Below are 26315 nucleotides of genomic sequence, written 5' to 3'. Positions count from 1 at the left end.
ATGCCACGGTAGTTGTTGCAGTCACCCCTGTCGCCTTTGTTCTTGTACAGCGTGATGATGTTTGCATCCCTCATGTCTTGAGGTACTCCACCTTCTCTCCAGCAGAGACAAAGGATTTCATGCAGCTCAGTGATGATGATCTCTTTGCAGCACTTTAGGACTTCAGTAGGGATGCTGTCTTTTCCAGGTGCCTTGCCAAAGGCATGGGAGTCCAGGGCCACGTGAAGTTCTTCTAGGGTTGGTTCACTGCCAAGCTCCTCCAGCACAGGCAGGCACTCAATGTTGTTCAGCGCGTCTTCGGTGACTACATTTTCTCTGGAATATAGCTCAGAGTAGTGCTGCACCCAGCGTTCCATCTGCTGCGCCCGATCCTGGATGACCTCGCCTGTTGCAGATTTCAGAGGGGCAATTTTCTTCTGTGTTGGACCTAGGGCCTGCTTGATACCATCATACATCCCCTTGATGTTGCCCGTGTCAGCTGCTATCTGTATCTCACTTCTGTATCTGTATCTGTATATCACTTCTGTATCTCACTTCTGTATCTGTATCCCACTTCTATGGTCAATTACAAACTGCTGGTCTATGGCTTCAAGATAATATGAGCATAGCAGTCAGAGCTGGCCTTTTCACCCCAAAGCCGGGAGATGGCCCATCATACACCAAAACACATCAAAAGGCACTTTGCAAAACTGGAGCAACTGCTCTGGGGTTCTGTTTTGGTTCCATGGCAACCTCTCTTGCAACAAAAGCAAAGGGCAGCATTTTTGTTCAGCAGGAAGGGAAGGCCTGGCCCAGCAGCACCAGCTCTGCTTCACACCATCTACCACTTTTCCCTTCTATTAATGGTGAGCACCTTCCCCCGTCTCACCCCCCATTTCCTTTGAACTGAGGTTCACCACAGTGACTCATAGCACACTGGCAGCTGTGGGAGAAGAAATTTTTTTTAAATGTCGATTTTCCTTAGTGCAAATCTTGAAAAAAAAGAAATTTTTTTTTAAATGTCGATTTTCCGTAGTGCAAATCTTGAGTAGCTCGATCCTCTGTTACTCTTTTAGGAATGTGGCAGAACTAGAAGCTGTGGATGACTCAGAGTGCCTTTGCTTTGCAAAGCCCTGGCTAGGCGATGTTCCTTGGTGCTTTGTTTTGCAGACAAAAAGGGAGGCAGGTCTGTGCCAACAGCCTTTAGAATATCTAGATCATATCTACATATCTAGAATATCTAGGTCTAGAAAGCAGTTTGTGGGTGCAAAAGGAACTCCTGTTATCTTTTAAAAGTGCCAGCCAGTTCTGTGCCAGACAGCAAAGCCAAATCTCATGCATTGCCCTACAACTACATTCTCTCCAGCATTTCACAGCTGACAACAGGCACGTGAGTGAACTTCTAGCACTCCTTTATTTCACTCCAATGCTCTCTGTCTGAGCCACATCCCCCCCTTGATTACACATAGCTACAGGCTCTTCTCTACCCACTCTATAGTGTGTTCATTTACTGCATGGCAGCTTGTCTTTAAAAGCAAGGAGAGTCCAGCAATTCCATGCATTTTCATCTGGTTAGGGACCAGACCAGGGATGAAAGTCAGAAATGGATGAATGTCAAAGCATAGCCTTATTTAGCTTGCAGGTTTATTTTGACCAGCAAAACATGTAAATAATGAACTATATAACATGTGCATGTGTGTAAAACACACAAAAAAAAATAGAAAAAGAAACATATGGATGTCAATCAATGACATGGAAGATTGGATTAAATCGGATGAAAGAGGAAAGCGCATGGTTGAAATTTGAAATGTGGTTACAAATGAAAGCAGCTGAAAGAGCAAAGTGATGAAAATCAAGTAGATGAAAGTCAAGGCACTGCTGTACCTACTTCTTTGGTTAAAGATGTAATAGAAAAAGAATGTAATAGAAATATATAACTGCCCTGTCATCCGTTATCAATAATGCACAAGAAGCAGCACTAACCACAGCATGTGGAATTGCAGCCTTCTCTGCGCACAACGTGGTACTGTAGTGTTCAGATGTCCATTTATTAAAATATCTGAGTCTAGAAACATTTGCTACTTCTAGTGTGTGTATATTACCTCTGAAAGCCTTGCCCAGACCCAGCTGGGCTTTTGAGAATCAGATGAATGCTGTGAATCCTTCACATGGTGTAAAGCAAAGAACTGGATGCTACACTGTGCACCAAATACCAATTCCATGTGTTTCCATGGAATCCCAGGCATGATTTTTTAGCACATGTGGAACACATTCCAGCCTGCCTGACCACAACCAAATGATATCCCTGCACTTAATTGTCACTGGGCCTGGCAAACTCCATGATGGCATTTATCAATCAATCAATCCAAACTGTGATCAGATACACTCTCAGTTTATATCACAAACAACTTTTGTGGGTGCAAAATCAGGAGTGTACCATTAAGTACATTCACTGTTGGTGTACTTGTGTTCATCTGCACTCTGCCTTTTCCTACTTAAGAGCAAATACTCAAGTCAGTTCTTTCCCATTACTTGAGCAGAGGCTTCCTGATACATAGTATTTTTCACTACATATCCCAGCCATATCCCTGGGACACTGTCTGAAGGAGACAAAAGTTCCCTGTTGAGATCAGAAGGAACATTATTTCTATGTTTCCAGAGAACCGGAAACTGACTTTGCAAGAACTATATCTGCAGCAATGATCCCTGGGCTAGTTGTGGTTGAGTTATTTAAAGAGCCCCTAGTGCAGTGCTGGCGAACCTTTTAGAGACCGAGTGCCCAAACTGCAACCCAAAACCCACTTATTTATTGCAAAGTGCCAACCCGGCAATTTAACCTGAATACTGAGATTTTAGTTTAAAAAAAACAACTCATACATTAACATCTTTTACCTACTATTACTTGTAACTCGTAATGAACTTTTCCTCTAGAACAGGGGTGCCCAAACCCCAGTCCTGGGGCCACTTGCGGCCCTCAATGACTCCCAATCCGGCCCGCAGGGGGCCCCCAGTCTCCAATAAGCCTCTGACCCTCCAGAGACTTGCTGGAGCCCACGCTGGCCTGACACAACTGCTCTCAGCATGATGGCCAACTGTTCAGCCTCTTATGTGAGCTGTGGGACAAGGGCTCCCTCCACTACTTGCGGTTTATGTCTGTGATGCAGCAGCAGCAGAGAAGGAAAGGCCAGTCTTGCTTTGTGCAAGGCCTTTTATAGGCCTTGAGTTATCGCAAGACCTTCATTCATTCATATAAGTTCCATCCCTAATATATTCATTTATGTAAATTTATTCAAATTTGAAATGTAAATTAATTATTTTCCCCCGGCCCCCGACAGAGAGTGTCAGAGAGATGATGTGGCCCTTTTGCCAAAATGGTTGAGGAGGCGAGGCTGCAGGAGGGCAGCCAGTGAACTGTCCTGAGCCATTCGGGAGCAAAACACGGACCTTAGCCGAGCAGAGTGGGCAAAATTCAAAAGGAAAAGAAAACATGGAGCAGGTGGGGTGGCAACGGAGCGACGGGAGAGGAGGGCAGTGAGCTCAGCGGGCAGAGGGAAGCAGCCCGCCCTCCCCAACACACGGAGCCTCGGAAAAAACTCTCCATTTTTTTTAAAGTGACACACTGGGGGGGACTGCAGCTTCAGCACCCCTCTCCAGGCTGCCTGGCTCAGTGCCTGGGGCTTTTGACCCATCTGCCCCATGCCCAGGTCCACCAGTGGCCGCGCGTGCCCACAGAGAGGGCTCTGACTGCCCACTCTGGCACGCGTGCCATAGTTTCGCCACCACTGCCCTAGTGTTTCTAATGGGCCTTAGCAATACCAAAGCAGACAGATGCGATGCAATGAGGGGAAATTATTTTAGATACCACAACTTAATGCCAGTGGTCTATACTGAGGGACAGAGTTACAACATCTCACACAAATTGGGCAGGCAGATGAAATTATTTTCCACATTTTATACCACCTTTCCTCTAAGGACTCAGCTGCTCCCCTCCTTTTGTCCTCAAACAACCCTGTGAGGTAGGTGATACTAAGAGAAAGTGACTGGCCCAAGGTCACCCAAGAAGCTTCATAGCTAAGGGAAGATTTGAACCTGGATCTTCCAGGTCTAAGTCCACCTCCCAGACCACTACACCACCCTGGCACTCTGTTTGAGAGAACTGTTTGATAGTCAGGAACTTCTCAAGCAAGTGACCATGATAATCATTAAAATAACAATACCAAATTCCCAGTTTCGACATCTCAGAGAACAAATTCTAGTGTGAATACTAAATGACTTACACCTATGGGAAAACAGCAGGTTACAGCCTCCATTTGCTAGGAGCTGGTGGAGTTTTCCACATGCTGATGGTTTTTTCCCCCCTTTATCTTTCCAGAAATCATTAAAAAAAAATGAGGAAAAAGACTCCATCAATCTATAATAAATGGGTGTGGATGATCTGCAGGTGATTAAATGACAGGAGAAAGCAGTTGCAGGTTGCAGGGGGTAGGCCTTTCCTGAGGATGCCTTCGGTACTGCTCCTGCTTCTGGTACTGAAGGGTCAAGAGTTAACCTGGGCACAGGGACCTCTGATGGATGCAACTTTCAGCCACTGCTTGATGTGACTGACCCCAGCGCTTCTCATAAGAACATAAGAACAGCCCCACTGGATCAGGCCATAGGCCCATCTAGTCCAGCTTCCTGTATCTCACAGCGGCCCACCAAATGCCCCAGGGAGCACACCAGATAACAAGAGACCTCATCCTGGTGCTCTCCCCTACATCTGGCATTCTGACTTAACCCATTCCTAAAATCAGGAGGTTGCGCATACACATCATCGCTTGTACCCCATAATGGATTTTTCCTCCAGAAACTCGTCCAATTCCCTTTTAAAGGCGTCTAGGCTAGACGCCAGCACCACATCCTGTGGCAAGGAGTTCCACAGACCGACCACGCGCTGAGTAAAGAAATATTTTCTTTTGTCTGTCCTAACCCGCCCAACACTCAATTTTAGTGGATGTCCCCTGGTTCTGGTATTACGTGAGAGTGTAAAGAGCATCTCCCTATCCACTCTGTATATCCCCTGCATAATTTTGTATGTCTCAATCATGTCCCCCCTCAAGCGTCTCTTTTCTAGGCTGAAGAGGCCCAAACGCCGTAGCCTTTCCTCATAAGGAAGGTGCCCCAGCCCCGTAATCATCTTAGTCGCTCTCTTTTGCACCTTTTCCATTTCCACTATGTCTTTTTTGAGATGCGGCCTGAGATGTCTTCTCCTGATCTGGCCTGGTTTCTGATGTGCAGGCTGAGTTGCCCATGGCTGCCTTGCTTGCTTATATAGGCAGTCCATACACATATGAAGCTGCGATCTGTTGAGACAGGCCGTTTATCCACTTAGCCCAGTTTTGTATAGTCTGAGTGGCAAACAGGTCTGCGGGGCCTACTAGCTCAGATCCTTTCACTTGGGTTACCAGGGGCTGAATCTGGGGCCTTATGCAACCAAAGTATGTGCTCTACCACCAGACCCCCACCCTTCTTGTGCTGTTTGTAGCAGTACAACAAGGTCTTGGTCTGGCCAGCTCTCAGGCAACACTTGACAGACATCAAAGAAAGAGATGGAAGTGCAGAAGAGGCCAGGGAGGAAAGCTGAAGAAAGATTTTGCTTAAAAAAATTATGGATCAATATTTTTGACAATATTTTCTATGCCTAATAAAGGTTCATTCATTCATTCATTCAATTATGGATCTTTAAGATGGACTTGAGAAAGGAAAAGGGAATGGTGTATAGCGGATGGGGGGGAGGCTTATAGTTGATGATGAGTAGGGAGAAGCTGTTCTAGGAAAAGGAGACGAATCATAGCTCAGAGGCTCTACATGGCTTGCATTCATAATGTTCCAAGCTCAGCTCCTGCTGTCTCCACCGAAAGATGTCAGGCCAACCTGAAATCCTGGGGAGCTGCTGTTACCAATGATTCAGTGTGACAGCCCCATACGCCCGGTTTTGAGATGAGGTCGGTGGGCAGAAGACAGGTCAGAGAGAAGATATAGAGCCAATTTGTATATGCATATATACATCATTGATTCCTCTCAATTGACTACGTGAAAGTGCTATGCTGAAGGTGATATGAATGCTCTGTCTGGGTTTTTGAAGGCTTTTTCACACATGCAAAGCAATGCTTGATGTTACAGCCATCGCGTGTGTGTGTGTGTGTGTGTGTTTGTGTGAAGTCTTCACCGGCAGTGAAAGAGCTGGAGAGCTTTTGCATGCAAGGGTGACAAATGTGAAGTTGAGGCAAAGAACTACAGTAGTGTCTCTGTCACTTTTTACTCCTTTCTCCCACATCCATGAACTGATATTCATTTTTTTAAATGTTTTTGTCAGCACTGCTACCACAGCGGCAGCAAAAAATTCAAAGGGAAATTTAAAACGGCAGCATGGATGGTTTCACTAGAATCGATTCCCAACTTATATTTGTATTGGCCTTCAACCAGTTTGTGGACAGCTTGCCCAAAACTAGATTATTATGATCTAGAACCCCAAGTATACCAAGTCCCCAAGTTACATCCTGGCTCTGTTCTGGAGATCTGTCCAGAAATTGGAACAGAAGTAAGTCAGAACAACCAGCTATTGCTGCCTTGGAGCTAATGTGTTTGTGCAAAAACACCAGAACAGACAGAACCCAATGTGCTATCCCAGTGACAGCTGATGTACATGGTTCCTACTTCCCTTGAAGTATGTCCCATTGACTATATATCACATTGACTATATATACTACTTCTGAATAGCCATGCATAGGATTGTGCAGTAAATCTTACAGCACAATTCTATGCATATCTACGAAGTGCTGTAGTGTTATATTAAATTTGATACCAGTAACTTGTATTCAGTGGGGCTTACTCCCCAGGAAAGTGTGTATAGGATTTCAGCCTTAGTCCTTAAGGTGCCACAAGACTCTTGTCATTTTTGGTTGAAAGCTACTTAACCCTGGGACCTCTTGGAATGTGGCATAACTGTGACTGACTAATCAACTTGCCTTTGAACAAGCAAACATCCTTTGAGTCCCTGCTGAGGTAGGAACTGGCCTTCCCAGGCAAGTCAATTTGAAATAGCATCCTAAATTGGGTCTATTTAGTTTAACAATATCCTGTTAATGGCAGGCTGGCTCCTATCTGTTTAAAAGAATTTTCACAGAAAAAGGGGGGCGGGGAGGCAGGATGGACTGATGTAGCCATAAACAGCAGTGCATTTTTTTTTCTTTAGGCTTAAGACTGCAAGCTATGTATGCTTACTTGGGAGTGAATCCCACTGAATGAAGTTGGCTTTAAACGCACAGACTAGATTCCATGGGGCTTCATACATCATTATTTGCATCATCTAATGTTGCTTGAAGAAACAGGAAACTTTCACTCATTGATGGCTATGCTGGATCACTGTGGACTCAGCACACTCCTTTTCTGGGTTCCTAGAAAGTGTGTTTGTCCAACAGGGATGCAGTGCTTTCAATCTGGTGCTTCTGGTTGGCAACCTTCAGACTATGGTATAAGCCTACAGCACCCAGTATTCCCAGGAGGTCTCCCATCCGAGTACTAACCAGGCCCGACCCTGCTTAGCTTCCAAGATCAGACGAGATTGGGCATGTGCAGGGTAACAGTTGCTGGTGCTTCAGGGCACAGTTTATTTAGCATTTTGGTACCCTTCCATTTCATCCAGTTGAGTCTACAAAAGCAACTTGCAATCATTAAAAAAATAGCATTAAAAATAACCCCTATTTAAAAGAGCTCCTAAAAATATGCGTAAAACAGCAGAAGACAAAAAACACGTCTCCCCAAAGGACTGACGGAAGGCAGAGTTCCACTGGGAGGTTCATTTGCACAAAGAGCACTGCTGGCAGAAAAATTCAGAATTTCAGAATATGAATGTGCCTGGGTTTTTATTTCAAGCATGTTCACAAAGTCTGCTTTTGAAATTGGACTCTGGGCTGATACTTCAAAACATATATATCCCCATCCAGCCACAGAGTTGTATGCGTAGGTTCATGCAGGCGTGCATTAAAATGCACATTTGCAGTTTGAGTGCAGTGCTAACGTGGTCTCCTGGAACTGGCTGGGTTAATCTTTTGGTGGCCTGTACACCCCCCACCCAGGGATGAGAGCAACTGAGGCTCAATAAGGGCCACAGATCTTATGTCTTGCTGATATCTTTAGGACGGTAATGTAACATCAAAGATTAAATTGCTAAACGAAATGTTTTCTTATCATGTTTGATCTCAAACACCCCCCCCCCATTCCAGCAGCAACCCAGAGGTCTTTTTCACTTGTGGTTCCGATTTATGAGATTTTTTGTCTGAGCAATTTCAGCTCCAAGACTTTTATTGTTGGGATGACAGGGTAAACCCTTTCTCCGAGACTTTTAGGTAGCTGCTCCATTTAGTGATCTCTTTTATCTGCCTGTCATGTATAATTGTATCTGTCTTGTTTTAGAAGGCATTGTTACTATAAACCACTCTGGATATTTTAAAAGAAGAGAGCTCTATTGTTTTAAATAGATGAATAACTGCAAATATTGGAATTATGAAAACGCACAGTAAAAGATAATTTTTGCAGGACAATTTGAGAAGAGAGAATTTCCCATCTCTTGCTCCAATTCATTTTAGCTCTAGTGACAACTGTTCTAGTAGGGTTTTTTTTTTAACCCCCCTGCCAACAAGAGAAATGCAGCCATAAAATCAACATAGAGACGTTTCCTTTCTCACACAGTGCGATAACTAGTCTGTCACACAATTAAAGAAACTGCTCAGTAGCTTCTTCACACCACAAACAATCTGACATTTGTTAAAACTAAACAAGAAAATCACATAGGACAGCTCCAGCTTAATTATTATTGCAAATGGAACATGACATCTTATAGTGCTCTCCTATATGGGGGAAAAAAAAAACCTCTCTTCCCTGCACATGGAAAAATAGCATATCAGGGAAAAGGCTAGGCTTGAACCTTTCTTCTGACACTTTCAGTTTTGGACATATAGTCAGAACATCAGCTGAAAGAGGAGCTGGAATGTGTCAGGGAGCACAGAACATACAGGGGAAAAAATAGATATCTGTCATTCAATGACTACAAATACTCTGCCGTTCATATAGAAACATTGCTCATTTGGACTCATTGAAAAGACTGTCAACTAATGGAATACTGTATCTACAATACATCTTATTTCTACATGAGGACAAAGAAACTTGAGCTGCAATCCTATACACGCTTGCAGCTCTATTGAATTCACTGGGACTTACTCCTGAGTAAACATGCCTAGGATTGCACAGGTAGAGGATGACAAGAACCCCCCCCCCCCCTCCCATTGCTGCTTCCCCCACATTTAGGCTTGGAAATATCCAAAAATGTATGGATTGAATTGAAGGTGGCTGGGAAGACGACACTGGTGATCACATTTGATAACGTCATGGCATTCATGAACAGGGGTATACCCTTGAAAACAATTACATCTACAGATTTCCACACCACATCAAATAAAATTGTCCCTAGAAAGAGCAATGGCCCTTTCGTGTGAAATATTAATATATGCTCTTATACTCACATTCACTTTCATTTTGAAGCCTTCAACCAAACCTCTGCTAGTCCATCACCTAAATGTGCACTGCAGATTAACTGTCTCTTTCTGCCTTTTAGCAAAGGGGCAAACAATCTGGTTAGACTGAAGTGTTGATTGGCTGCAACCCTGGGATGTCTAATTACTTATGCCGGGCTTCCCCAGCATGGGAAGTTGTCTTCTGAGTGAAATGAACAGCCCTGGGGGATGAAGAGACCTCATCACACCTCATCACACATCTCTCCAGCCTTGCCATTGGCCTGAAGTTTTCTCCATGCAAATGAAGGTATCATATATGACTCTTTGGTGTCTCCAATGTCAAGTGGAGAGAAAAAGACGCTGTGAGAAAGCAAGTTCACAGTTAGGAAACATCACATGAATGTGGTGCAAGAGGCTGGGCAAGAAGACAGATGTCTGCATTTGAAGCCTGTTTTCGAAGAATCCGGTGGGGTATTTACATTAAAAAAAAAAAAAATCTGTATAGTGGATTTAGATTTTTAGTGCTCACTTTACCCCTTCTGTCCTGGCTCAGTGAGTTTTTCCCACTGAAAAGTTATGGTAAATATTCAGAGAGAGAGAGAGAGAGAGAGAGAGAGAGAGAGAGAGAGAACAAAGCAGGACAGACTCATGAAAATGAAATACTTTCACTGGCTATTCAAATTGGCCATCTGGTCCTGGCTGGAATGTGCAGCTTAAATAGCGCTTTTTTTTTTTTTAAACATCTTCTGGCTTTGCATAAACCCCCCTGGTTCTTTTGCATATCACTCTTCTCCTTTCTCTTCCTCCCTCCTCCCCCTTGCTTGAATGCAACCTTTCTCATTTTTTTTTTTTACAGAAAACTATTTTTTTGAGAATCATATCTGTGATTTTATGGGAGAGATTACAAAAATGCAGGATTGAAAAGTGTGCTTGAGGTTACGTGAGCAGCAGATTCCAACATCACATTGGAATCCTACCCTTCCTTGACAAAACATGGGGAATATGGATTTCCCCTCCCTTGATCCATGCAACAACATCGGCTCTCTCAACAATCACAAATACAAGGGCCAAATTAAATGCGATGTTACTAGATGGTGGAACAAAAACATATCTTACCAGTGCTTCCACTGGCTCCTGGTGCATTTCTGGGTACAATTTACAGTGTTTTTAAAAACCAATATGGCTTAGGAGACACTGACCTTTGGCATTCTACCTTTCCACTTGGAGCTTCTCTCTCTCCAAAGAGAAGTCTTTGGACTTCTCATCTGAGGCAAGGTGAGAATCAACTGGAGAGAAGAGGGCTTTTCAGTTCCATGGTGCTCTGCTTGTAGAAATTTCTCCCCACTGGGAATCCCCAGAAATGCTCACCTGACACCTACACTGCTATACTTTTTGGAACCAGGTGAAGAACTTGTTTCCCCTCAGGCCTTGAAGTGACCTACAGCCCAATCCAGTGCAAATCCCCCCACAGTGATGTAGCAGCACCTGTAGCAGCAGGATGTAGATGCATCCTGGGTGAGAACCGAAACTGCTGGAGGACTCCAAGGGGCAAAGGGACATTTCTCCCCTTGTCCTGGGGTAAGCCCCGGCAGCTGCAATGGGGAAATTTGGACCTGCGCAAGCTATATACAGGGCTGGTGCAAGTACACATTGCCCTGTGTTGGCAGATCAGGCCCAGAAAGGGGTAAATGATATGGTGCATGCCTCTGCTGCTGATTCCACCCCTCCCAGGCTCAATCTGCCCACTCACGCTGCTGTTACCACCCTCCCCCACCCTGCTACACCCCTCCCCACCCTCCTCTGCCCCATTCCACTTCCACGCCTTTGCAATGGCAAGGCACCTGTCCAGCACACATGGTGCCAATACCCCTATTGCTGTCAGGATTGTGCCATTAATTGTTCTACTGCTTTTAACTACATAGTTAAATTCACACATTGTTGCTGCAACTTTTTTTTTTTAGCTTTCTTGGGAAACATGTTCCCAAGAAATTCGTTTAATTAATTCCCAATTAATACGTCTTATTAATAAGAAATACGTCTTATTAATAAGAAATTCGAAATTAATTAATTCCCAATTAATACGTCTTGGGAAAGACGTATTAATTTCCTGAATTCCAAGAACTCTATATTTTGAAGTCCCACTGATATCAGCAGGAGAAAATTAAGCCAATAAAATCAATGGTATTTAAAAGTGCCTAATTTTGGTCTGGGGTTTTGCTCTCCCTGTGCACCTTGGAGTCCATGTTTGTTCACCAGTGTAAACTGATTTTAAAAATGCATCCTCCCCTTGATGTACCTGATATACCATGTGGCTTTTACAGTGGGAACTGTCCTTGGGAGCAAAATGCTCAGAAACACCTGAAGCAAATTTCATCCGCATCAACTCAGCAACAGTGTTTCCCCATCAACAGTGTTTCCCCATCAACTCAGCAACAGCAAATCAGATGAACACAGAAAGGTGTACCCTTCGTCCAATTAATTTCTCAACATATTTGAACATTTTAAGCCAAGTGCTTTACAGGCTGAAGCTCCTAGCTTCAATCCCTGGCATCTCCATATAAGACAACTTCATGTGCTCGCATATGTGAGAAAATGATACAGTGGCTTCCTCCCACACTGCTTCAAAATCCCAGTCTCCTGAATGTCATTGCAGTTTTATACACCCAGAAACTACAGACCTACCTTTGTGAGTGTCTTGGGTTCAGTATTTCTATCCATAGTCGTTAGCAAGGACGGATACCGGTTTCCGCACAATAATCAACCATCGTTATTGTACAACTTAGTTTAGCAATGTCAGCAGATCAGGAACTTTTTTTTTTTTTTTTTAGAAAAAGGATCTGAAATTGCATTCTTCAAAAGGTCCTGAGGAAGCTGAATAAAACCACTTCTGGAAAAGGGAATTTCTGGGGCAGTCAACAATCAATGCCAATGCTCAGAATCGGCGTCTAAGTTGAAAAGGAGTTGCATTCTTATGACTGATCGCAGACCAGCCTTTCTGCAAATAACCATACACAGGAAAAAAAACAACAAACTTTTTGCTTTGCTTCATCTTCCTGTAGTTCCTATTTTAGAAGACTGATAGGAGGAACAGTGTGGCTTGCTAGCTACAAGCAAGTAGTTGAACTTGGTGAGGTATGACTTTAAAAAGGGGACAACAACATCAAAAAAAGAGTAAGCTTCTACAGTGGTCAAAGCTGGCTGATCTTTTCAACATTATGGGACACACACTGGAAACAGATCAGGAATTAGTGGTCATAACCCAGAGTTCAAGTCTGTGCATGTCTACTCAGAAGTAAGTCCCATTATAGTCAATAGGGATTACTACCTCGTAATTGTGGATAGGATTGCCGCCCTAGTTTGCATACACAACAGAGCTGACAAGCACATGTAGGCTTGAGGCTGTGATTGGAGGTAAGAGAAACAAGACATGTTGAGTTACTTAACAGGGCAATCCTAAGAATATCTATCCAGGACCCAGAGCAGGGCCTAGGAGAGGGGGGGTAAAGGGAGTAATTTGTACCTGGGCCCAGGGTCAGAAAGGGGGCCCAGGAGCCAAAGGAGGGGGCCCAGAATTTCCTGGGGTCTTCCATTTTCCAATCTCACCCAGACTCACTGCCCATGTGGGATGCTGACAACTCTGGGCAGGCAGGTAGACCTGAGCTATGCATTGGAAGTTTGGTAGACCTTGGCTCCAATGACTTCTGGCTTTTGCCACTTTCCCCCTGTTTTGCCCCCATTCTGCCCACCCCATTGCCACTCCCCAATGTGTTTCACCTCCTCCCTCTTTGGGAAGGGGCCCAAAAGAAACTTTGTAACCCTTGATAAAATTGCTCTCAGAGGCCCTGACCCAGAGCATGGTCTGATGGTACAGGAGTAAGTCTCGGTCTGGTTGGTGACTACCTAGACGCTGCCAAGGTCTGTAAGATGCCTGTGGTCACAGGCTAGCACAAACATAAGCACATTAGAATCCACTCTGTTCAGTCCATCTGAAGTTTCACAATTTAAAAGCCCAATGCATTCAATAGAAGAGTTAAATACTTGCTTCACTCTCTGCTGTTGATATCAACAAGTGTCAAGGCCAAACTACACATTACACTGGACCTGTGTGACTGGAAAGCAATGGAGGAGGCAGGTAATTTGGATTGGGGATGTGGCATAGAGGGTAGGGAGGAGTTGTCCAATCCTTTCCCCTGTATGGATTCCTCTGAATCTGCCACTGACTAAGAGAAAATTATGGGCACACACTTGTGCTGATAGGTTTTCCCCTTCAACAGGCAATAGCAGCTCAAATATTTAGACCAGAACTGGGCAGAAAGAATTGACCCTCCTCCCACCATGTCACGACCCTGATCAAAATCAGCCCCCTCCATTGCTTCTACAAGAAGGAAATTGCATTGGCAATAATGAAGCTTCAACATCGTGTTGCAGTTTGACCCTTAATATGCTTAACTTTAGGTTGGATCATGTCCATTGGTGTCAGTGGCCTTTAAAAGAGCTTAACATGATACAGAGGACCAGTGATTTTCAACCTTTTTCGTCTCATGGCACACTGACAAGGTACTAAAATTGTCAAGGCATACCATCGGTTTTTGACAATTGACAAGGCACTCCATGCTGTTGGTGGGGGGCTCATATCCCCCAATGGTCCTGTTAATAAATGACCCTCCACCAAACCCCTGTGGCACACCTGGGGACCATTGGTTGGTGGTTCGTTGGCACAGTGGTTGAAAATGTCTGGCTTAGGGATTTGTTTTTGTTGTCTTTGGTTGGCAACCTTCAGTCTCAAAAGACTATGGTATACGCCTACAGCACCTGGTATTCCCAGGTGGTCTCCCATCCAAGTACTAACCAGGCCTGACCCTGCTTAGTTTCTGAGATCAGGTGAGATCGGGCATCTGCAGGGTAACAGTTGTTGTCTTTAATGATTTCCATAGATAACAGCAAATTACACAAAAATAATGCTAGGACTGTCTGCTGCTTTCCAAGTCATTTGTTGCCTAATGCAAAGTACTCTTGTACAACTTCAATAGAAAAATGTGTAACCCCATGCAGTGGCTGACTGAATCAGGAAATCCCCATTTCAGCTCTTTCTTCTGTTGTCCTAAAGCAAACCACTGCCTCTCAGACTAGCTCTCCCACCACTCTGTGGAGATCATGATACCAAAGACAACCTTACAGAACTGTGGAAAAGATTATTGAGGTAATAGGTGTGAAGTGCTGTGAACACTTGAAAGCACTGTCCATTTCTATAAATTGTATCCCTCATATTAGCCCTGCAAAGCATTCTAATGCTAGCCAAGCAAGGCATTCTTTCCCAAGTACTCCTAAAGGTCCTGGCAAGTACCCCTGGGGGTACATGTACACCAGGTTGGGAATCACTGCCTTAGGGAATATTTTCAACATTTTTCTGCTAATGGCACACTGACCTCTATAGTCCTCTTTATGGTCTTTGTTGTGGTGTCCCTTTTGGCTTACATAAGAACAGCCCCACTGGATCAGGCCATAGGCCCATCTAGTCCAGCTTCCTGTCTCTCACAGCGGCCCACCAAATGCCCCAGGGAGCACACCAGATAACAAGAGACTTGCATCCTGGTGCACTCCCTTGCGTCTGGCATTCTGACATAGCCCGTTTCTAAAATCATGAGGTTGCACATACGCATCATGGCTTGTAACCTGTAATGGATTTTTCCTCCAGAAACTTGTCCAATCCCTTTTAAAGGCGTCCAGGCCAGATGCCGTCACCACATCCTGTGGCAAGGAGTTCCACAGACTGACCACACACTGAGTAAAGAAATGTTTTCTTTTGTCTGTTCTAACCCTCCCAACACTCATTTTTAGTGGATGTCCCCTGGTTCTGGTGTTATGTGAGAGTGTAAAGAGCATCTCTCTATCCACTTTATCCTTCCCCTGCATAATTTTGTATGTCTCAATCATGTCCCCCCTCAGGTGTCTCTTTTCTAGGCTGAAGAGGCCCAAACGCCGTAGCCTTTCCTCATAAGGAAGGTGCCCCAGCCCCGTAATCATCTTAGTCGCTCTCTTTTGCACCTTTTCCATTTCCACTATGTCTTTTTTGAGATGCGGCAACCAGAACTGGACACAATACTCCAGGTGTAGCCTTACCATAGATTTGTACAATGGCATTATAATATTAGCCATTTTGTTCTCAATACCTTTCCTAATGATCCTAATTGGCCTTCTTCACTGCCACTGCACATTGGGTCGACACTTTCATCGATTTGTCCACCACCACCCCAAGAACTCTCTCCTGATCTGTCACAGACAGCACAGAACCCATTAGCCTATATCTAAAGTTCTGATTTTTTGCCCCAATGTGCACTACTTTACACTTACTTACATTGAAACACATCTGCCATTTTTCTGACCATTCTGCCAGTTTGGAGAGATCCTTCTGGAGCTCCTCACAATCACTTCTAGTCTTCACCACTTGGAAAAGTTTGGTGTCGTCTGCAGACTTAGCCACCTCACTGCTCACCACTGTCTCCAGGTCATTTATGAAGAGGTTGAAAAGCACCGGTCCCAGGACAGATCCTTGGGGCACATCGCTTTTCACCTCTCTCCATTGTGAAAATTTTCCATTGACACCCACTGTTTGTTTCCTGGTCTTCAACCAGTTCTCAGTCCATGAGAGGACCTGCCCTCTAATTCCCTGAGTGTGGAGTTTTTTCAGTAGCCTTTGGTGAGGGACCGTGTTGAAAGCCTTCTGAAAGTCCAGATATATAATGTCCATGGGTTCTCCCGCATCCACATGCCTGTTGACCTTTTCAAAGAATTCTAAAAGGTTTGTGAGGCAAGACTAACCCTTACAGAAGCCATGCTGATTCTCCCTCAGCAAGGCTTGTTCCTCTATGTGTTTTGAGATTCTGTCTTTGATGAGGCATTCTGCCATCTTACCCGGTATAAATGTTAGGCTGACCGGCCTATAGTTTCCCGGGTCCCCCCTCTTTCCCTTTTTAAAGATCAGCGTGACATTTACTATCCTCCAGTCCTCTGGCACCGTGGCCGTTTTGAGGAACAAGTTGCATATTTTAGTGAAGTGATCAGCGACTTCATTCTTCAATTCCTTAATAACTCTTGGGTGGATGCCATCAGGGCTTGGTGACTTATTGATCTTTAATTTATCAATGAGGTTTGAAACATCTTCTCTTTTAACCTCTACCTGACAATTCCTTGGTCAGGAGGGGCTGCTTGGGCAGCGGTATCTGCCTGAGGTCTTCTGCCATGAAGACAGATGCAAAGAACTCATTCAATTTCTCTGCTATCTCTAAGTTTCCTTTTATCTCCCTCCTTCACCATCCAGAGGGCCAACTGCTTCTCTGGCAGGTTTCCTGCTTCTAACATATTTGAAGCTTTTATTATTCCCCTTAATGTTGCTGGCCTTGTGTTCCTCATAGTCTCTCTTGGCCTCCTGTATCACCTTCTTACATTTCTTTTGCCACAGTTTATGTTCCTTTTTATTCTCCTCATTAGGGCAAGACTTCCATTTATGGAAGGAAGCTTTCTTGCCCTTTATGGCCTCTCTAACTTGGCTGGTTAGCCATGCGGGCACCCTCCTGGACTTAGTCAAGCCCTTCTTCCTTTGCGGTATACACTTCCACTGGGCCTCTATTACTGTTGATTTGAGCAACCTCCATGCACTCTGGAGAGATTGGACTCTTTTTACCTTCCCTTTCAATTTCCTTCTAACCAGCCTCCTCATCTGACGGAAGTTCACTTGTCGGAAGTCAAGGTTACATATTGAGATCTACACTTTAGGCCATTCTCTGTGTTTTCTATCATCAGAAGTGAGAAAGTAGGAAAAAAAATATTGGTGTGGGAGACACAGATGGGAGGGAGAAAGGTGTATCCTTGGGAAAGGCACTTTCCTCACTTCGTTCACCTCCTGGCATCACCTAAGAGGTTGATGGTAACTGGAGATATGGCCTTCGCTCAGATGGGACCCTAGCTTTGGAATTTTCTCCCCAGGTTTGTTGGCTTAATGGCGAATTTGCCATCTTTTCAGCACCAGGTGTTTATTAGACTTTTGATTTAGGGCCCAATCCTAACCAACGTTCCAGTGCCAATGCAGTCCCAAAGTAAGGGAACAAACTGACTTTGAGGAGTCCTCCTTGACTGCCCCACCACCACAGGATGCAGCACACACCCAATTGTCATGGTTGCATCAATGCTGGAAAGTTGGACATGATTAGGCCCTTAAACTCTGCTTGTATTTTCTGGTTGTTAATCATTTTGTCTTAATCATTTTGTCACTGTTTCACTTTACTGGGTTTGCAACTTCTTTACAAAAAGGAACCTGCAAGGCATTCTGGGAACCCCAGGATTAAAAGCCGGTGAGAAAATACAGAAAACAAATTGTCTGTTCATTCAGAAGTAATTCCCACTAAGTTCTGTGAGACTCTCATGTACATGTGCATAAAAATTGCAGCCAGCCAAAGTACTATTGGTTGCCCCTCCCCCCAGCAAGCCTCAGACTGCCATACAGCTTCTTGCAAGGCAAGCTCATTTATATATAGGCAAGACAACGAATGGGGCAATCATTAATCAAGAATCATCTCTCCAGCTAATTCTCAAATGCTCAATAAACACCCTTCCCTCTGGCTTATTCCTCTCTAGTAGGATGATGTTCTGCAATCTGAATCTCATTAGAGGAATTTGGGGTTGGAGGAGACACCCAAAGCTTTTTTTTTTTTCTTGTTAGCAACATGGCAGATCAGGGAGTTGGTCTGCGCAGAGGAACATAATTATCTTCATGAAATAAGGAAATCAGGTTTTCCATGTTTAATATTCTTTTTAAAAATCACTCTTCCTATAACTTAAGGCAAGATTGATGTCTCCCCAAGCCTCTTCCCTGTCCTCTCCCTCTGCTGCTGGGCACATCTGGTTAAGCCAGGCAGACAGCAGAGCAAGCGGCAGGAGAGAAAAAAGGAGCAGCTGCTGTTTTTGTCTTCATTTATATGCAGGAGGCAAAGCTCCAGTAACACTTGGAGCTGTCACCTAAAGCAGCTTCCTTTCTGCATAAAACATCCTGAGCTTAAGAACTTCTCTAAACCCCTGCATTTGCCTCCAGGACCTGACTCACCTCCTTAGCAACCAATTGTGTGTACTACTGGCTATTCTAGCATGGCCCAAACTTTTGATTCACAGACACAGGTTTGATCTGGATTAAAATTGGAAGGGAACTCCCAAAGAGCAATTTTCCAGATCAGTTCCAAGAACTCAATCGCTTGACGTCTCTCTGTCAGTAGGTCCCTGCCTTCCAACTGCAGAATCACCTGCTTGATATTACGAAACTTCCAAATGCGGGCAGCATGTGTGGGCAGCTGCAATAGTTAAAAATAAAACAAAAGGATGTGGGCCAGTAGCGTTGCTATTTGCATGACTGATCCAATTAATACAAAAAAAAAAATGAAGCCAAGTGGGCTGGCAACACAAAGAAAATGTTACCAAGAATCACCTTTTGACACATGTGTACGTGACAAAACAGGGGCACAAGTGATTCTGAAAACAGGAAAGCAATAATGGAAAAGGGAAACCCTCAAAATAAAATTTAAAAAATCCCCCTTGTCCACTGCTTGGCTGTTGCACAAGCAGCTCATCAAAGATAGTTTGTGATAGTACTTTGCTTTTTAACTGGACAGTATTGTTTTAGATTTGTTCAAGAGGTGACTAGCATAAGTATCCTTGTATATCTGTTTCCATCCCCAACCCATTAAATGACAGTCATGGGGACTGACCAGAACTGGGGGGGTGAGAGGGCTTTAACTCTTTCACTGCCATTTGAATCAGCCTCTCTCCCTGCAGCTATGTGCCTGTGGGGGTCTTTGGGCAGCTATGGGGAGGAACAATCAGAATTGTGGCCATGGTGGGGGTTAATAGTTAAAACCTCCCCCCAAGCTGTAGTCCTTATTCAGATTACACACAAACACACTCACTGCAGCTGCTATTTTGGGGGCAGGGAGAACCAATCATACAAGGGCTTCTTCAACCCTAGCATGTAACTGTCATTTAAGATAGAGTAATCCAACAACTGAGCACTGAAACAGCTTTGAAATTGACACCAGACAAACCATCTTAAATTAAACGAACTGTGAATAAAACAAGCCCTGGTAATCTTCCATTTACTGTGTTCTCTACAAAAACAAAAAGTCTTTCACTTTCTGCTAGAATTAAGATTTCCTTTGATTTGATTGAAAGGAGCCTCAAAAAAAGGGTACTGGAAGACTGAGAGTTTCAACCTCTGAACAACCCATACAATATGCCAGTGGTACTCAAACCGCGGTGCTGCGACGCCCCAGCCTGAGGGCCCTGGCCTCTGCCCCTTTAAGGGGCAGGGGCACGGGGGAAATGCAGCAACAAGATCCCCAGGATTGTGTCACTAGCCAGCTGCAGGGACTTGGATGCACTCACCAGTCCCTGCAGCAGCTTCCCTGGGGTGCGGGGAGCCCTGCGCGAGCGTCTGCAGGGCTCCCCAACCTGCAGAAAGTGAAAGTAGAGCGATCCAGCTCCACTTCCAGTGGAGCCTTATCACTCCACTTTCACTTTCTGCAGGTTGGGGAGCCCTGCAGATGCTCGCCCAGGGCTCCCTGCACCCCCAGGACACTGCTGCAGGGACTGGTGAGTACATCCCAGTCCATGCAGCCCCCCTGCTTGATACGATCCTGGGGATCATGTCGCTGCCTTCCCCCTGCCCCCGCTGCTTCCCTCCCCTCTCCTGCAAGCACTTACTGTGGCTTTCAAACTCCCAGAGAGTTTGAAAACCGAAGCAATATGCCAATATCTATTTTAAAGGGTTGTAATGGACCACTTGTCTGTGTAGTAAAAGTGAGACTATTCTATTTGGTACTAGCAAAATATTTATCCTTAGCAAAATAGGTAGGATATCTGTGGCACTCCGTATTTGGTATGCCACATACCAAGATATCACAGGTATCAGTACTTTTCTATCCCGCCCCCCATAAGGACATATACTGGCTAAATTTTGTCCTTAATTTTTCATATCCATGCAATTCTGGTCACAGGGTGTGTAATTGAAAATTGATTCTGTAAGGGCCAGCAAAACTCATTCTCTCAAGACAGACATAAGCTTGAGAGGAGTTTTGATGGCCCTTATGAAAATCATTTTCACAACCATACTGTAAACAAATTGTTACACTGAGACAACCAGCAGGAGGAGAAAGACCAGACACATGAACCTGGAGATTTCTTCTAGAGACCCAATGAAAGGTATAGCATGAGTATATCTGGAAACAATGCAAGACCCCCAAGTCTGGACAAAAACTTCATGGGAATCCACTTGTGGACCATTCCTTGTCTGACAGCACCCAATGTGTAAAGCTAATGCTAGGAAAGATGTTTTTAAGAAGGCTGTATAATCTCAGAAAGCCATTTAAAAACAGTTTCCAGGAACTTCTTTTAATGGCAGACTTTTTTAAATGAACAACTGTATGATGTCCATTAAATTTTTTGATGTAGCTATGTCTCAAGCTTATGGGCTGGTCAGCTTCAAGATTCAATTTTAAAACAAACTCACTTTAAATTAGCCACCCATCATGTATGTCAGAGGTAAGCTGATTTTACCTTATCTTTAAAATCTTGTTCGAATCAGGACTGGCGGGGAAAAAAGACCTTTTCAGTTCAGTTTTAGGTATTTTTGAGGACAGGTATACTATGATATAGCAATAGGATATTTTCCCAATTACAGTACTATTAAAATACATCATTCTAAGAACAAACTTTAATAAAGAGAACTTGTTGAACTGATCTACATCATCAAAGTAATTAAAAAACACACACAAAAGAATGGCACATTACAATTCAGAGTTAGACTATAAGACTAAGACTTAAAAAACCCAACAAACAACATAAACATTTAGGAATGACTGAATAATACAATAAGATGTTCAGGTTTTTCAAACTAAAAGGCCACATTCAGCAAGTGAATATGAACAAGTCTGTTCTGTTAAACGTAAATAGTCAGGTAAGAGATAGAAGTTCTAAGCTATCACAGTAGTTTTCAATGTACAGATACAACCTTAAAATTACATTTCCAGTAAGGATCATTTTTATTTGTAGGGGAGATAATTCAGTCCAAACTACTTAAATCCAGTCATTGTAAAAAATAGAAGAATTTAAAAATATAAAATGGAACAAAATCCAGGCAACCATTTCACAAATGCAGCTTTAGTCAGTAGTCGACCTTCGGTACCAAAATCGAGCTCTGTAGTCATCACTGCAAGTCATGAAGCCAGGATTGGTAGGAGAGTGGACAATACAGCGAACTATGCTATTATGCCCCAAGGAAAGAAGATTCCTTCGTTCAGCTGTTCGTGAGTCCCAGCAGCAGAGGCTAATGGTCCTTTCATCAGGGAGAAGCACATAGTCTTCTGTGTGATTGAAAACAGCCTGTGTTCTGTGAACCTGACGTCCACTCAAACCAGCTCCTGCAGGTACAGTAATATACATAAAGCATTAGAAAAGCTTCTAAGTATCAAAGTGTGTGGTTTTATTAAAAAGTGGATTTCAGATTGAATCCCACTTTTTGTCAGCTCACTTCACAATAGTAAGTGGTACATTCCAAGCATACAGTAAAATCAACACTACAGAAAAATGCCCTACTCCAAATTAATGGAGCTTGGGAACCTGACTTGCTCAGATGACCCGGATGGGCTGGCTTGTATTTGGGAAAGCACACAAGATATGTAAAGTCCAGGCAGTTTGGGATTCAACTGACAACACTCACACTTCAGTTTACACCCAGAAGCTCACAAGCAGCTAGAACACTTGGTAGTAACTGATTATGTACCTGCCTTCTGCCTTAACAGAAGGCAGACTACAGCATTCTGCACTAGCTCAAACTTCTAAATGGTATTGAAGAGTTAGCCATGTAGAGCGCATTGCAGTAATCAAACCTGGAGATTACAGAAGCATGAATGACGGTTGCTAGATCACTTCTTTTCAGGCAAGGAAACAGTTGACAGACCAGATGTGCTAGCATGCTTTCTGGCTCTTCACCACTTGTTTATCTAGGATTCCTTTGATGCTGCACACTAATTGATACATCAGGTCTGTCCCCCTTTACACAACAGTGCTCCCTTTTCCAGAATCCAGAGATCATCAACTTTTCTCTCATTTGAACTGTTTTCAAGACTATTCACCTTCAGCCAACTAAAAGCAGGTATAAGATACTAGTTCAATAATGATACTTGTCAATTTAATGAAAAAGAAAAATAGTGTTGGGTGACACTGATATACCAACAACATTTCACTCCAAGAACAACATGTGATCTCCCAAAGGAGTCATACAAATGTTAAAACAAAAGCAGAGATAGAATGAAGCCAAGGTACTCCATAAATCAACTCGTATAATGTTGACACGTACTTGGTTATCCCCACTTAGAACTTCTGGTTGAAAATGAATGGAAACAGGCAGGACCACTTATGTTTACCAAATCTCACAGAGGTGTCAACAAGTATTAGAGACCACTAATGAGAGTGACAACAGAAATATAATTATATTAATCCTATGAAACACAGGGTCATTTGAACTAGTCAAAACAAATTTATTGTAGCACAACCTTTTGTGGGTATTAAGACAATCTTGGTTCATGCCTAGGCTGGAAACTGGACAGAAGAGAGTCAAAGTAATGTTCATCATATTAATCCTAAAAAAAAACCCATTATGGTAAAACTGACCATCCAACCACCTTCAATAAAAAAGCAAAACAGAATGATCACTAATTGTGACAATTTGTGGCATAAATATTTCCCCCCCAAGGTTTCTGACCTCAAAACAGGTATTCTCCTCACTTGCAAAGAAGTTTTATATTAGGGTTGCTAATGTTTTTAACCAGCTCCTACTCCCATGCCTCTAACAATAGCTTTCTTTCAGATGTTATTAGATGCCCACATTTATTGTAAGAAAAATTTCACCTGCTAATTTCTGCATATCAAGGCACAGGAATGCTGTTCCACCCAAATCTGTTAGCACTTAATACCCATCAATAGTAGCTTCACCCATCTGGTATATGGCAAAGACCCAGGTTATATGTAATTATATGAACTTCCATAGAATACCCTGCACAAAGGGCAACTTAACTGAAACTAAGCAACAGTGATAGGGGGTTGCTAGAGGTGATTCCAGTTGAGCTTTTGCTCTGTGGTACTGTCATTAGTGCTATAAGCAATTTTATCCATGGAGCTCAAAGCACACTTCAGCAAGTTGTCCATGAATCAAATGCCTGGGTAGAATAACCCATGTCTTCGCATGTCTCACATCAACTAACTAGCTCTGTGAGAAGATTCCACAACCAAAACCCAGAAATTTGTGAAGTTGATCTAGAGCCCCTGCACTGTTCTTTCTAAGATATTAAGAACAATATTTGAAGAAAAAAATTGGGTGTTAGAAGAGAAAATAGAATTGAATTACTAGATTAATCTATAAATTCTAGGTTATTAATTTTACAGTGAATAACTTGTTCTCCCATCCATCCTTTCTCACCACCAAAAAAGCATTAAGGATACTAAAAGGATACCTTTAGTTTATGGTAAAGAATTATATATTAAAATCTAAAAATAAGTGCAGGCGTCCCCAGGTATCTGTGAATCCGGTTCTGCAGTTCCCCACATTCCCTCTGCGTCTATTACCTTCATTTATCTCCATTACATTTATGCGAAGCAATAATGTGTCTTGCTTTAATGAAATGCTATAAACAGAAAGCTTATAGCAAGACAAGCAGGCATGTAGCCTGCAGGCTAGATGAAGAGCAAATGTTAACTTCCTGCTTTCTGTAAATGATCACTCCGGAAGCCCAATCCTATACCGTTGCTGGGTGTTGCAAATGTAAGGCATGTTAATGCCTCCCAGGGAGTAAATGGTGCTGGTGGGGAGGCACCATCGCTGCAATGGGAGCTCCGGTCACTGGCAGAAATCAGATTAGTATCAACTGGTGTGTGGGCATGTGGAGGTTAGTGGGAGAGTGTGGGGGAAGCGTTTCTGGGCTGGAGGAGAATGGAACCGGCCCTGGGGGGGGGAACCAGTGAAAGCCTCCCCCACTGAATCCTATCCCCCTCCTTGGTTCAAAAGCCCAACTCAGGGTTTCTCAAGTCTGTGTTAGCTAAATAGCTGGTGCAGCTCTGAGAAGCCCCATTAAGCAGGCTGGGGCTTTATTTAGGGTAAGGGGATGAATATTTATTTATTTAAAAGATTTTTACCCCCCTTTCCTCTGCTGAAGCAGATGCCCAAGGTGGCTTACAATTTCAATATCACCATACTCCCGAGGAGGCCTCCGGCCTACTCATCTCCAGCACAGGATACAGCAGGAGCTGTTTGGAGCTGCTGCTCCTGTGCTGGATAGAATTGGGCTCTTAATCTCTACTGTAGCCAGAAGGCTGTCTGCCTGCACATCTTGCTATAAGGTTTCTGCTTGGTTAAAAGCAAGGCATGTTACTGCTTCGCGTGAATGTAATGAAGACAAAGGTAATGGGCGTTGGGAGGACTGCAAAGATACAGTTCCCCCTTATTCATGGTTTCCAGTAGTCACAGGTGGGGGGGGAAGGAACACATCCCCTATGCCATATGGCCCATATGGCCATAGGGCCTATGGATACTGGGGGAAGCCTATACTAATTTTGGGGGAGCAAAAAGGGGAAGTAGCACTCTAGAATACTGTAGTTTAAACATTGGTTATAACAGAAGAAGTTACAGAGTGTGGGAAAGCAAGTATAAAAATAAGTTTATATTAGCAGTTCTAAAAAATGATGGTAACACTGGAAGATTCAAAAGAAAGCTATGTCAATGATTCTAATACACTTAGAAGCCCCCTCAAAAAACCGACTAAGCACGTGTAATATATCACTAAACAGAGGGGAGTAGCGTAAGGCGCAGTGATTTTCAATATTTCTCATTTCACAGTACACTAACAAGGTACAAAAATTGTCAAGGCACACCTCAAGTCTTTTGACAATTGACAAGGCACACCATACTATTCGTGGGGTGCTCACATCCCCCAGTGGTACTACTAATAAATGACCCTCCCTCAAACTCCCGCAGCACATCTGTAGATCACTCAGGGCACACCAGTGTGCCACGGCACAGTGGTTGAAAATGGCTTGCCCAGAAGCTGAATTTGACCTGTTAAGACCTTCTAACCCAGTCTTCCTACTGCTCTCAGTTCATAGCTAAAAATCCAGCCCTCAAACTCTTCTCTTATACACAATACATGAATATACTGGCACTGCCCACCTAATGAAGCAGACTTGCTCCAAGATGAAGTGCTGGATGCACTTCATGGAAGAAAGGCATAGCCACATGCATCAGTCAACTGTGTCTGGACTAAACATGCTCCTGTCTGGTAATACAACAGGTGTAAAAGAACTGGGTGATAAACAAGGGAGTGAGCGATACTGCATGCACAAGAAAGGAAACTGCCTAATTTTCTCCCCAGAACTCCTCCAGTGACTGCTGCAAAACAAAACCCACCAACTGGGGGGAGGGGGGAGAATAGAACCTAAAAGCTCAATGAGGCTGCAATCCTATCCACACTTATCTGGGAGTAAGCCCCATTGGCTATAATGGTACTTACTTCTGAGTAGACATACATAGGATTGGGTTCTTAGTGACTTATTTAAAATTGAAAAACTGCTTGGGAAAGGTCAAGTTGGAGAAAGATGGGTTTGTCATGTCACAAGCACCACTCAACTGGCACTGTAAACATCCACCTTCTGCTGCAAGCCAAGGAACTGTATTCCCCTCAAATAGATTCTGGAATG

At 43.6% G+C, this 26315-nt stretch overlaps 2 protein-coding genes and 2 pseudogenes across 3 annotated transcripts in view; all 4 read right to left on the bottom strand.

The window, feature by feature from the left end:
• Positions 1–12272, bottom strand: part of CASS4 (Cas scaffold protein family member 4) — a 34862-nt gene extending 22590 nt beyond the window's left edge. The window contains exon 1 of the mRNA XM_066625585.1: positions 12213–12272. Within this exon, the coding sequence (XP_066481682.1) occupies positions 12213–12248 (36 nt within the window). The 5' untranslated portion in view covers positions 12249–12272. The remainder of the gene's footprint in view (positions 1–12212) is intronic.
• LOC136650765 (5S ribosomal RNA) lies at positions 7496–7612 on the bottom strand (annotated as a pseudogene).
• Positions 12273–14330: 2058 nt separating the features above from the next.
• On the bottom strand, positions 14331–14447 carry LOC136650745 (5S ribosomal RNA; annotated as a pseudogene).
• A 6887-nt stretch (positions 14448–21334) lies between these two features.
• Positions 21335–26315, bottom strand: part of CSTF1 (cleavage stimulation factor subunit 1) — a 28060-nt gene continuing 23079 nt past the window's right edge. For both annotated transcript variants that reach the window (XM_066624859.1, XM_066624860.1), the window contains exon 7: positions 21335–21988. In XM_066624859.1, coding sequence (XP_066480956.1) covers positions 21729–21988 — 260 coding nt within the window. In that variant the 3' untranslated portion in view covers positions 21335–21728. The remainder of the gene's footprint in view (positions 21989–26315) is intronic.

The sequence above is a fragment of the Tiliqua scincoides genome, chromosome 4 (genome assembly GCF_035046505.1).
Source record: "Tiliqua scincoides isolate rTilSci1 chromosome 4, rTilSci1.hap2, whole genome shotgun sequence".
Lineage (NCBI taxonomy): Eukaryota > Metazoa > Chordata > Lepidosauria > Squamata > Scincidae > Tiliqua > Tiliqua scincoides.
Note: the sequence above shows the minus strand (reverse complement) of the source record. Positions and strands in the feature narration are given on the sequence as shown.